Source organism: Muscardinus avellanarius (genome assembly GCF_963383645.1).
Source record: "Muscardinus avellanarius genome assembly, chromosome: 3".
In the NCBI taxonomy this organism is placed as follows: Eukaryota; Metazoa; Chordata; class Mammalia; order Rodentia; family Gliridae; genus Muscardinus; species Muscardinus avellanarius.
In genome coordinates this window covers 142854351-142867623 of record NC_137788.1, presented here as the reverse complement: position 1 = coordinate 142867623, position 13273 = coordinate 142854351, and the positions used below count along the sequence as shown (strand labels likewise).

General features: G+C 54.2%; 1 protein-coding gene across 3 annotated transcripts in view; it reads left to right on the top strand.

Annotated features, from left to right (window-relative positions):
* Positions 1-13273, top strand: part of RASGRF1 (Ras protein specific guanine nucleotide releasing factor 1) — a gene marked incomplete at both ends in the record, with an annotated part of 105531 nt that overhangs the window by 67988 nt on the left and 24270 nt on the right. For 2 of the 3 annotated variants that reach the window (XM_080690553.1, XM_080690552.1), the window contains 6 exons: positions 561-931; positions 2910-3035; positions 5204-5374; positions 6070-6176; positions 7154-7266; positions 9373-9433. In XM_080690553.1, coding sequence (XP_080546679.1) covers positions 561-931; positions 2910-3035; positions 5204-5374; positions 6070-6176; positions 7154-7266; positions 9373-9433 — 949 coding nt within the window. Of the gene's footprint in view, positions 1-485; positions 932-2909; positions 3036-5203; positions 5375-6069; positions 6177-7153; positions 7267-9372; positions 9434-13273 lie in introns of all 3 variants that reach the window. The other variant, XM_080690551.1, reaches the window with a different exon arrangement.

Sequence of the window (13273 nt, the reverse complement as noted above, 5' to 3'; positions counted from 1 at the left end):
CGGCTTCGAAGCCATCCTTCCTATCCACATCCTGGTAGCTCGGCTCTGCCACTGGCCAGCTGGGGCCCTGGAAAGCCAGGAGGCTTTCCTCCAAGACGCCTAGAAGTCTGTGGCTGAGCAAGTATTTGAGTCCAGGTCCCTGGGCTCAGGATTGCTTAGAGACTCCACTTCCAGTGTCCCAGACCTCTGATAAGGCTTCAGAGTTGGAGGCATCAGATGAATCATTTCCTGTCTCTGAGCCTCAGCCTTGTCATCCACAAAGCTTCCCCTCTGTAAGGATGAGGACAGACAGCGGCCCTGGAGTAGGAGGGGGGCATGTCGGGGCCCTGAGCACCAGGGCCAGACACCGCTGCCCGCCAGAGGGAACATCATATCCACCCACTCCTGCCATGCAACGTCACGCCCCCCCCCACGCAGACCTGGGGCGCAGGTCACCTTCGTTCATATACCCTGGGCCCCAAGCCCCCGGCTTCAGGAGTCACTAGCATGAGGACGCCCTGCCTGCTGGAGGTGGGAGCAGGCTCACGTGGACCCTGGTCATTTCCCCGTCCTCCCTGCAGGTCGCTGGAGCTCCTGTTCGCCAGCGGCCAGAACAACAAGCTCCTGTACGGCGAGCCCCCCAAGTCCCCGCGTGCCACCCGCAAGTTCTCCTCGCCGCCGCCCCTGTCCATCAGCACGTCCTCCCCCAGCCGCCGGCGGAAGCTGTCCCTGAACATCCCCATCATCACCGGCGGCAAGGCCCTGGACCTGGCCGCGCTCAGCTGCAGCTCCAACGGCTACACCAGCATGTACTCGGCCATGTCGCCCTTCAGCAAGGCTGCGCTGGACACCAGCAAGCTCTACGTGTCCAACAGCTTTGCCAACAAGATCCCAGATGAGGGTGACACCACCCCAGAGAAGCCCGAGGAGCCCTCGGCGCTCAGCAAGCAGAGTGAGTACCCTCAGGGCTGCTCCTCCAAGTATGTGTGTGTGTGTGTGTGTGTGTGTGTGTGTGTGTGTGTGTGTGTGTAACACTGAGGATTGAGCCCAAGGGCACTCAACCTCCAAGCTATATCCCCAGCCCTATTTTTTATTCTTTATTTTGAAACAGGGTCTCACTAAGTTTCTGAGGTTGGCCAGGAACCTTGTGATCCTCCTGTCTCCGCCTCTCAGGTACTGGGATTATAAACGTGCACCACCACACCCGGCTAAGAGGAGGCCTTTGATGGTCACGATCGAGTTGAGAAAGGGAAGGCAGAGATCACCCCCAGCAGAAGCCACGACTGGGAGAACTAGAGCCCCCCGTGTCTCTGCCCCAGGCAACATTCCTGTGGCACATAGACAAGTGTGTCACAGCCTCCCAGATAGCCCCAAATGCCGTCCCACGGAGGCCACAAACAGGACCCATGGAGGAGCCAGAATTCCACCCAGCAGAAGCCTGTGGTGAATCCACACTGTCACGTTGTAGAGCATGGTTCAAGAGAGTCCTAAGAAGTCATCTGGTAGTCGGGCGTAGCAAAAGCCTGTAATCCCAGTACTTAGGAGGCTGAGACAGGAGGATCATAGGTTCAAGGCCAGCCTCAGCAACGTAGCAAGACCCTGTCTCCAAATAAGTAAAAAGAACTGGGGATGTAACTTAGAGATAAAACCTCTAGTAACAAAAAGAAAACATCTGGTGTCTGGTACCAGGCTTCTTTTCTACACCCTTCCCGCCCCCCGCTGTCCCACAGTGCTAGGGATCAAACCCAGAGGCTCGCACACGCCAGGTACATACTTCACCACTGCACTGCACCACAACCCACCAGGCTTCCTCTTCACTAGTGATCCAGGGACCCCCAAACAGTGTGTGAGTGTGTGTGTGTGTGTGTGTGTGTGTGTGTGTGTGTGTGTGTGTGTGTGAGCATTCTTTTCTAAAGAAAGGATCTGTGGCTTTTTGGGTTTTTCCAAAAGATCAAGTATAACTGCACTCAATTTCTAGCCCAAAGTGGTTAAGAAGTTTTAACCGAGCAGAGCATAGTGGGGCACACCTGTTTTCTCAACACTTGAGAGGCTGAGACAGGAGGATCACAGATTTGAGGCTAGTGTGTTGTAACTGCAAGGCTGATTGATTCAAAATAGAAGGAACCGAGGGTGTCGTGAAGAAGTAGAACGTGAGTTCAATCCCCAGCACAAAAGAAAAGAAGACCTTTGACCAGTGATTCAGCATGCCAGAGGGGGATATAATTCATCCGCTTTCCCAATGTGTGTAGACTGTGAGATTCCCAAAATTACATGGGGCAACAGGACTGTCCTGGGCTACTCCAGGAAGATGGTCACCCTAAGACACAAAATGAGAAAGAGGGAGAGGGAGGGGGGGGAGAGAGAGAGAGGAGAGAGAGAGGGAGAGAGAGAGAGAGAAAAGAGAAGAGAGAGAGGAGAGAGAGAGGGGAAGAGAGAGAGGGAAGAGAGAGAGGGAAGAGAGAGAGGGGGAGAGAGGGAGAGAGGGAGAGAGAGGAGAGAGAGGGAGAGAGAGGGAGAGAGGAGAGAGCGAGAGAGCGAGAGAGAGAGAGAGAGAGAGAGAGAGAGAGAGAGACTTCTACTCAATATGCCAATATGCAGTGAGCAGTCCATGGCCACCGCTGGACATCATCGGGAACTTGTTAGAACTGCAGGCAGTCAGGCCTCACGGCAGACCTGAATCAGAATCCGCAATCTAACAAGATCCTGGGTGTCCCCTGAAGGTTTGAGTAGCTCTGGTAGCACAAAAGCCATCTTGTAAATTCACAATATCCTTTCCCACGTGGAAGTTTCTACAATGCCTGGAGTCAATAAAGCCGCTAAAACTGCCTTCTTCCAGGATATCCCAAACTTACTCTGTTCTGCTTTGATAACTTAGAGAAGTGAATTTTCAAATCAGTGGATAATTGAGAAAAGTCTTTCTTTTCTCCCAGGCTCAGAAGTCTCTGTGAGAGAAGAGTCAGATGTCGATCAAAACCAGAGCGATGACGGAGAGACTGAGACATCGCCAACTAAATCTCCAACAACACCCAAGTCCGTCAAAAGCAAAAACTCCTCAGGTACACGCAGCTCGCCGGTGCCAAAACACGGGTAGAGCCCCAGAGGGGAGAGGGCGCAGGCGAGTGGAGACGAGCAGATATCATCCTTTGCGTCCGTGAGTCATGCTCAAGGGCGCTGACCGCTCTGATATCCCATAGTCCCCAGTGGGGACTGTGGTGCCGAAACATTGTTTGAGTACATCTGGCTCAGTCAACTTCTGGCGAGACCATTTAACCAGCCAGCTGGGGGGAGTGGAGGCCCAGCCTGGGGGGCTTGTGCAGGGGAGATTCAGAGTCTGAGGTGCTTCCTGGGAGCCCATGCCAGGCTCTGTGATAAGTCCTGTCATCTTCTCAACAGGACTCATAGAGAAGGCCAGGTTATACCTAGTTTTCAAATAAGAAAAAAGACTCCAAAAGGTAATGACATCACACATGGGCCATCTCAGTCCCAGGCTCCTGAGAGGGATCCACCCTGGTCTCTGGTTTCTATAAAGTTCTCCTCACAGCAGAGACACCCAGGGATGGGAAGAGAACTCATAGGACCTCGGCTCCCAGGGTGGCCCTGCCTGTGACTCCTCCTCCTGGAGATGGCGTCTACTATGGTTACCACTAAGAGGCTATTATTAAAAAGAAAAAAAGAAAGTACTTGGGAGGCTGAGACAGGAAGATTGCACGTTCGCGGCCAGCCTCAACTACTTAGTGAAGCCCTCCGAAACTTAGTGAGATCCTGTTTCAAAATAAAGAATAAAAATAGGGCTGTGGCTTGGAGATAGAATGCTCCTGGGTTCAATCCCCAGTACTATGAAAGAAAAGAAGAGGAAAAAAAAGAAAGAGAAGGGAAGGGAGAAAGAAAAGAAGAGATTTGACAAGGCCTTCCCACCCTGGGATAGCCCTACAGATGTCAGGACATGACCATTCCCAGAGACACTAACAGACCCCCACACACACAACCAGTCCTGGTACAAGAGACAGAGCTGCTAGTTCATGTGTGTGTGTGTGTGTGTGTGTGTGTGTGTGTGTGTGGTACTGGGGGTGGAACCCAGGGGCTTTTCTACTTCCGGGCTATACCCCCAGACCTATTTTTTTATATTTTATTTGGAAACAGGTTCTCACTAAGTTGCTGAGAGCCTCACTAAATAGCTGAGGCTGGCTTCGAACCTGTGCAATCCTCCTATCTCAGCCTCCCAAGCGCTGGGATTACAAGTATGCACCACCACGCCTGGCGAGCTGCTGGTTTTTGAAGCAGGTGTAGCCTCAAGACACCTGTTTTTCCTTTCTTTTCTCTTTTTTTTAATTTTTGTTTTGCAGTACCAGGGATGGAACCCAGGGACATTCTACCTTCGAGCTACACCCCCAGCCCTATTTTTTATCCTTTATTTTGAAACAGGGTCTCACTGAGTTGCAAAAGGCCTAAGTAGCTGAGGCTGTCCGCAAACTGCCATCCTTCAGTCTCAGCCTCCCGAATGCTGGGCTTACAGGCGTGCGCCACCACGCCCGGCTTTTTAATGTTTTATACTTTTATTGCCGCATTGTGATTACACATCAGAGTGAGGTTCAAAGTGATAGCAGCAGGCGTGCACATGGCACTTTCCCTCCGCGTCCCCCCCAGACTCCCAATCCCCGTACGTGTTAGTGAGCTCAAGGGCGATACCTTTACATCAAGACCTAACAACCTTTGCACTCATTCCTTCATCGGCCCTTTCCCTTCCTGCCCGCCCTCCCCGTCTCCTTCTAATGTCCTACTGTGTCTCTCTTCACGTATCTGAAGCCCTTCTTGTTTCCTATTTTCTCTCGCTTCCACATATAAGAGTATCGCCCTTGACTTCCTGAGACCGGCCCATCTCACTTAGCACAATAGTCTCTAACTATCCATTTTCTCGCAAATGGCGTAATTTTGTTCTTCTTTAAGGCTCAGTAAAATCCCCTTGTGTGTGTGTATCTCCCAATTTTGTTTCCCACTCATCTGTTGATGGACACCTGGGTCGGTTCCATAATTTGGCCCATTGTGAGTTTGTGCTGCTATAAACAGGAATCTATGCGCATTGTTATTGTATTCTGACTTTAATTCTTTTGGAAAGATACCGCGGAGTGGCAGGGCCGGGTCCTACGGTGGTAGAGGTGCCTGCTTTTCTACCACCCTGAGGGCTGGCCCCAGGACCGGCTGAGGGTTGGTTTCGTCTTCCCCACAGAGTTCCCGCTCTTCTCCTATAACAATGGAGTGGTGATGACCTCCTGCCGCGAGCTGGACAATAACCGCAGCGCCCTCTCCGCCGCTTCCGCCTTTGCCATAGCAACCGCAGGAGCCAACGAGGGCACCCCAAACAAGGAGAAGTACCGGAGGATGTCCTTAGCCAGCGCAGGTGTGCGGCGCCTCCACTCCTCGGCCACGGCCCTGGGACCTGCCCCGCATTGGCGTTCAGCATGCGCTTCTGCAGACACAGACGGTCCTGCTACCAGTGCCACCTCCGAGAGCCCCTACCTCCCCTCCTTCCTCTCACTCTTCGGAATCCATGTTTCCCACACCACTGTGTTGCAGTTTGCTTTCCTGTTTTTTATAGAGATGTTGAAACATGGCCTCCATCTCTCTCTGCATCTGCTGGGGCTCTGCACCTGCCCCCCTGTACACGCCTTCCTCCCCACCAGCCTCCTCTGCTACCTGCCCAGATTGCACTCCGCAAGGCCCCTCAGCCCCAGGAGCCCCGTGCCCCCGCCCTCCCACCTCTCACTTTGTACAAAAACAGGCTGGGGCAGGGGCTCCTGAGAGCTCTGGTGCCTGGGGTGGCCTGCACGGTTCTGTCATGGAGGGCTTCCTGAATCATTTAGTAGCCCCTGAAAGATGCAGAGATCTGGCAGAGGCTGGGCGTTCATGACAGTGTCCACTGAGAAATTGTGGCCTCCATTTCCTGGGTCAGAGGCCAGCTGTATTCTCCCCTGCCGGCAGCCCTCTCACCCAACAGACACGGAGCAGCCCCAGATCTGGGGGTACACCCAGACTAGAGCGAGCTGTTCCTTGGCCTCACCTCTTCTCTCTCCTTTATGGCTCTCCTGTCCCCAGGGTTTCCCCCTGACCAGAGGAACGGGGACAAGGAGTTTGTGATTCGCAGAGCAGCCACCAACCGCGTGCTGAACGTTCTTCGCCACTGGGTGTCCAAGCACTCTCAGGTGGGTAGGAGCCCTCCTGGCAGGCTGCTGAGGACCACCATGTGCTGGACCCAGGAACCAGCCGCTCCCAAAGCACTGCTGTCAAAGTGAGGGCCACCCTAATAGTCCCAGAATCCAGGGGACAAGGAGGCTCTGTCTCTCCACCTCCTTCTGCAGCAGGGATACAGGTAGGCTTGTGCCTCCCTGGCCCGGGCACAGCGGCTGATGGATGGCCCATGGTCTCACCCCTGTGCCCTGTACCTAAGGCCTTGAAGCCCCAGTCGTGCCCTGCCACAGTCTATGAGAGAGTATCAGAGGTTTAGTCGGGTGCAGTGTGCATGTCTGTAATCCCAGTACTTGGGAGGCTGAGACAGGAGGATTGCAGGTTTGAAGTCAGCCTCAGCCATTTGTTGGGGCCCTTAGCAACTTAGCAAGACCCTGTTTCCAAATAAAAAAATAGAATAGAGCCAGGCATGGTGGTGCATGCTTGTAATCCCAATACTTGGGAGGCTGAGACAGGAGGATTGCAGGTTTGCAGCCAGCCTCAGCTACTTAGTGAGACCCTGTTTCAAAATAAAATAATAGGGCTGATGCCGGGCGTGCTGGTGCATACTTGTAATCCTAGCATTTGGGAGGCTGAGACAGGAGGATCACAGTTCACAGATAGCTTCAGCTACTACTTAGTCTCTTTGCAATTCAGTGAGACCCTGTTTCAAAATAAAGAATAGAAAATAGGGCTGAGGGTGTAGCTCAGAGGTACAATGCCCCTGGGTTCCATTACCAATACTGCAAAAAAAAAAATAATAATAAGGCTGAGGATGTAGCTCTGAGGCAGAATGCCCCTGAGTTCAATCCCCAGTACTACACACACACACAGAAAAAAAGTGTCAGAGATACAGAGCCCAAGTGGCCCACCAGAGCCGCTCCCTCCAGCCTGGCCAGGCCACTGCAGGGCAGCTTAAGAACGGTGGCCAGAGCCAAACTCCTGTCCCCCGCAGGACTTTGAGACCAATGCCGAGCTCAAATGCAAGGTGATCGGCTTCCTAGAGGAGGTCATGCACGACCCGGAGCTGCTGACCCAGGAGCGGAAGGCTGCTGCCAACATCATCAGGTAGGACATGCTCACCTCCCGCCCAGGATGGCCCAGTGGGACAGGAGCCCTGCGCCCATACGGGCCGGCTGCAGGCAGGGGTCAGGAGGGCCCTCAGGCTGGACAGCCCAGGCCGGCACGTCAGAGCTGTGCAGGCCCTCCTGCACCCCCACTCCACCGAGCCTTGATCCCCTTGACACAAGAACCCCCCTGCTTCTCCATGCTGCCCAGAGCTGACACCTGTGAGCCCAACAGCAGGGCAAACACTCCATGTGACTATTTATAACTCTTAGCTAATTATAGAGAAACACTCCAAGAGATGCGTGCATGTTTGAATCTATCACTTTAAATCTCTCATTACAGTGTGCAATTACAGTGCACCATAAAAGTATTAAGAAATAAGAGATCTTAGTTCATTAGAAGTGAGTAAGGCCAGGCGTGGTGGCTCACGCTTGTAATACCAGTATTCGGGAGGCTGAGACAGGAGCATTGCGGTTTGAGGCTAGCCTCAGCTACTTAGTGAGGCCCTCTGCAACTCAGTGAGACCCTGTTTCAAAATAAAGAATAAAAATAGGGCTGGGGGTGTAGCTCGGAGGTAGAATGCCCCTGCGTTCCATCCCCAGTACCGCAAAAAAAAAAAAAAAAAAAAAAAGGAAAGAAAAAAAAGTGAGTAAGATGAAAATCCACATGAGTCAGTCCCAGGAGCTGCATGTGCTGGCGTCTCCGCAGGCCCCTGCTGGAGCGCACTGGCGGCAGGGATGTCCGCTGGACTGACCGCAGCTGCCTGTCACCGCCCCCAGCCTGCCTCTCCTGGAGGAGGTTGGAGCCCAGGCAGCCCCACGCCTGAGCCGGCCTGGCCAGTGACTCGCCGTTGACCTGGCCACGTCCCTTCTCTAGGCCTCGTTCTGCACCTCTGTAAAATGGGTGAACAATGCCTGCTCCAAGGGCCGGGGTGAGGCCAGGGTGAGGTTGTGGGTGTCACTGGCACAGGCCGCTCAGGGACCCACCGTCTCCTGCTCCGCTTGAGGCTGTCGCCCTTCCTACTCCGCCTGGGTGTGACAGCTCAGGCCTCTGACCTCCAGACCTTTGCCGGCCACCCCTTACCCCACCCAGTCACTGTCCTGTGACAGGGCTCAGGCCTCCCAGCCTCCGTCTCCCAACCAAGCTCAGCCTCACATTTGAGGCCCTGGCATCCCATCCCCGCACCCCAGCTTCAAGTCCTAGACTGTCCTCAGGCCTCCTTCATCCTCCATGCCTACCAGGGGGTGCGCCCTGGACCCGAGAGCCTCTGCTGGCCCCAGGCCCTCGGAGTCTCCCTCAGGGTCCTCCCTGGGAGGTCCGTAGGAGTGCACCCAGCCCAGGTCAGCCCCAATCACGTGCCCGAAGCCAGGTGAGATCTAGAAGCTTGTCCTGTGTGCTTCCTTTTCTTGGTGCTGTAGGAAGAGCAGGCTTGGCCCGGCAGACCCCCGAGTGCTCCCAGGCTGGCCGCCATCCCTCCTCCCCTGCATGCACAGATGGCGGCCCTGAGTTCCTTCACAGCTAGCAGAGGCACTGGGCGTGCTTTGGGGGCCCACCAACATGTCCCACCGTGACCCGCCCCCATTCCTCTGCCTTCTCCTTAGCACGACCCCTCCCCAACCCTGCCTCCTCTGTACCCTCCCAGGGGTCAGGACCATCAGGAAAAGGTGGTGAAGAAGAAAGGAGGGCCAAGCATGGTGGTGCACACCTTTTATCCCAGTCTTGGGAGGCTGAGACAGGGGGATCATGGGTCTGAGGCCAGCCTCAGCCATTTAGTGAGAGCCCTCAGCAACATCATGAGAACCGGTTTCAAAATAAAAAATAAAATAGAGCTGGGATGTAGCTCAGAGGTAGAATGTCCCTGGGTTCAATCTCCAGTTAAAAAAAAAAAAAAAAAAAAAAAAAGGAGGAGGAGGAGGACGATGAGGAGGAGGACGAAGAGGAGGACGCGGAGGAGGATGAGGAGGAAGAGGAAAAGGAAGGGAACTATGGCCCTGGCAGAGGACAGGAACCAGCCCAGGGAGGCTAGGGTGTCTCAGGGCCTTCTGTCTGACTGTGCTGGGGAGAGAGTGGAGTTCAGGGTGGGGTTCAGCTGCCTTCTCCCCCCAGGACTCTGACCCAGGAGGACCCAGGTGACAACCAGATCACGCTGGAGGAGGTCACGCAGATGGTGAGCAGGCCGCCTCCCTCCCCCACAGCTCTCCCTGCCCCAAGACCCCCGACCCAGCATGGCCACCTCCTGTGGCTACCGTGACAAAGGTCCACAAACTGGGTGTCTTGAAACAAGAGAAGCATGCTCACCCAGCTTTGGAGGCCAGAGGCGCCCAAGGTGGCCCCAGGGCTGGATCTCTCCAAGGGCTCCCGGGGAGGGCCAGGAGGGCCCGCCCTTGCTCCTCTCCCGTGTCTGGCGGGCACTCCACATGGCTAGCCGTGTGTCGCTCCCACCGCCACCTCCGAGGTGTCCGGCCATTTCCTCCTGCGTCCCGCCATCCCCTTCCCTCTGAGCATGTCTGCCCTGTGTCCGCATCGCCCCTTCTTATGAGGACACCAGGCTTATTGGATGAGGGCTCACCCTGGCAACTTCCTCTTAATTTGATTACCTTGGCAAAGAGTATTTCCAGGCAGGGTCACAGTGAGGTTCCGTGCACAGGTACCAGGGGCCGAGACCTCCGTGCATCTTTATTGAGAGACAAAAGTCAGCTTGTATCACCAGCCTTTCCCTTTTTTCCATCCTCGGTTCCCATCCCTGGTCCCCTCTGCTGCCTCTTTCTGTCACACTACCCCTGGCAGGAGAAGAAAGTTGGTGGCTTGCTCTGTGTGCTGGGCCTGTCTCACTCTGAGACCCCGACACTGATCAAGGAGGCTGATAGTTTTCTTGGTTCTCCATTTTGCAGAGGGGCGGCACTCGGGGCTCCTGCAGTTCACTCATGTGGCGGTAGGGGGCAGCAGTGAGAGCTGGTGTTCCCACTCGGGTGTGATGGGTAGCCCTTAGAATTTTAGATTCTTAGGATTAGGCTCCATTCCTTTGATTCTAGAAATAAGAGGATTTCACGCTCTATTATTTACTCTATCGAAGCCATTCTTTTATCAGACATATATCTTATGTTTGTGGTGGAATGTTTAATATGATTACAGGCACAGAGGTACCTCATATACATGAGAGTTGGGGTAAGAGGTTTTTTTATAGTAGGTATATTAATTGGTCATATTGCAAGTGTGGGTATGATGCTCAGATTCATAAAAATACAGACTTTAGCAGGGCATGGTGGTGCACTTTGTAATCTCAGTGCTTGGGAGGCTGAGAGAGGAGGATCCCAGGTTTGAGGACAGCCTCAGCAACTTCGTGAGATCCTATTTCCAAATAAAAAACAAAAAGTTCTGGGAATATCACTCTGAGGTAGAGTGCCCCTGGGTTCAATCCCCAGTACCCCCCCCACACACACACACAAATAGGTTTAAAAAGGGGGTTTAGAGCCAGGCATTGTGGTGCACACTTGTAATCCCAGCATTTGGGAGGCTGAGACAGGGGGATAACTGGTACACAGCCAGCCTCAGCTACTTAGTGAGGCCCTCCACAACTTAGCAAGACCCTGTTTCAAAATAAAGAAGAAAAAATAGGGCTGGGATGTAGCTCAGAGGTAGAATGCCCCTGGGTTTAACTCCCAAAACTGCAAGAAAGAAAGAAAGAAAGAAAGAAAGAAAGAAAGAAAGAAAGAAAGAAAGAAAGAAAGAAAGAAAGAAAGAAAGAAAGAAAGAAAGAAAGAAAGAAAGAAAGAAAGGGGAGAGGAGAGGAGAGGAGAGGAAAGGAAAGGAAGGGAAGGTTTTGGATATAAAGTTGAGTGAAAAGGTTTCTGGGTCTGGGATTATAACCAGCCGGCCCTGGAGCAAGAACGCACTTTCTGCCCCATGCTGTCTCGGGCCCCGGAGGCAGGATCCAGCTGGCCACCTGCCTAGAAGCGGTGGGTCCAGGGAGAGCTGTACCTCTTACTGTGGGATTGCTCACAAGCCTTACTAATTGTGATGGGAAACGCATCTAATGGTGGCACTGGGCACAGCATACGGGAATGGCAGTCTCAGGGGCTTCTGGAGTCTGGCTAGGGCCCACTTTTTCTTCCAGGCTGCTGAAATGCACCCCAGACGGCCATCATGAGCCACCCCAAAGAGCTCAGTCTCTGCATCATGGTGGCCAGGAATGCTTTAGACAGACTCACTCCGACTTCCCCAGAGATGGTCGTGCCCTGCTGCCCAGCCCCAGGGTGGCCGGGGAAAGTGGCCAGTGTGAGGGCTTAGTGTGCTGGGCCCCGCTCCCCTCACCAGCCCCTCCTGATTCCTAGCACTGAGTGTTACCTGGGGCCCCCCACAGAGCAGCAGGGTACCCCAGGGCTGGTGCCTCTCCCCCCACAGCCCACACACGCCCCTTGGCAGTGAAGTTGGTGGCACCCAGAATCCACTTTCTGCAAACTGACCTGTGACATGAGAGTGCCAGGCAGGCCCTCCCCCAAGGGAGTGGACCGCACTCCTACCCCTTGCACAACGAGGTGGCTGGAGTGTTTGCCCATCGAGAGCAGGAGGCCCCTCGTCCTTCCGTGAACAAACTCAGGCTTTCCCAGAACAGAGGGCCTTGGAGCCCCCCAGAGCCATCCTCTGGCCCTGACAGGGGCCCCAGAGCCTGGGCGGGACAGATCCAGTTTGGGATGGGGTCAGGGGACAACGACCTCACCAGAAGGGAGAGAGCCTTCTTAATGTGAGATGGCTCACAGGCCTCATGAACTGTGATGGGAACCGTAAGCTCCGACCTCTGCCTCCAGGTGACCCTCTCCTAAGCCACACCAAAAGGCAGCAAAGGCCGTCTGCCCCACCGGGCCCAGCACACCCTCTCCTGGCCCGAGCCACTGGGACATACCCCAGCCCAACCTCACTCCTGGAGCCTGCCTTCAACCTGACCAGTCCGCCATCCTGGGCCTAGCCCCGGGGCCGCAGGACCCTCGGGCAAATATGCTGAGCTGTCTGCCTGCGTTCATTCATTCACCCCTTTCAGAGCCTAGATCCCCTCCTGTGGATGCAAGGAAAAGACTCCACCACAGGGTCCCTGCCCTGCAAGGCAGGAGGTCATCCCCTTGGTCGTGACATGGACACGGGTTGGAAACAAATTTCCAAGACACAGAATAGAGCTACAGGCAGGTTTATTTAGAGAAGTAAGAATTATACATTCAAGAGAGAATGCAGGCCACCTCCACGTGAGAGAGATTGACCCTCTGGGGAGCGTGGCTCCTCTATTATAAGAAACCTTGTAAATGAAGAGCGAATGGGGTGGCGAGCTCGGCTCCTCTGATCGTGGACTGCAGGGCTGAGGTGGTGGTCTGGTTCTCAGAATCCTCCAGTGGATGTTATCTGGCTGATGATGGATCTTGAACCCTACCCATATCATCAGGCTTTAGGCCATGTCTTTCTCCAGACTTCTTTGATCAGTCTAAAATACATCCTGTAAGCTAACAAAATCCATAGGCGCCAATTAACTGAATTTACAGTGCTCTAAGATTTAACGGGGCCTTTTAAAAAATCAGGCTTAGAGGAAAACGGGCCTTCAGAGCGAAGGCGGAGGTGATCATGGAGTTCTTAGATTTAAAGCTAAGGCCCCCTTTCTTCCCCACTCGTCCCCCTTCTACCTGTTTCCCTTCCTTCTCCTTTCCTACCTCAGCCCTCCACCTTGCTACTTGGTTCACAATTCTTTTTTCCACACCTATGATCCTGCACCTAGGCTTCTGCCCCGGTCCACTGGCAAAAAGCATCCGTGACCCCCACGCCCCCCACCCAGCATGAAGGCGTGTTCCCGGCTCCACCTGCGTGCCCCAGCGGCCCACCTGAGCTGGCCGCAGTCAGCAACTGTGCCTTCAGGTCTCTGTTGCTCTGTGTCCAGCAAGGGCCTGGCCATGCATTCCTCAGTGTCTGCAAAGGACATGGGAGGGAGACGCTTCATCCAGGAGGAGTGGCTTGCTCCCTGGGCATGGGT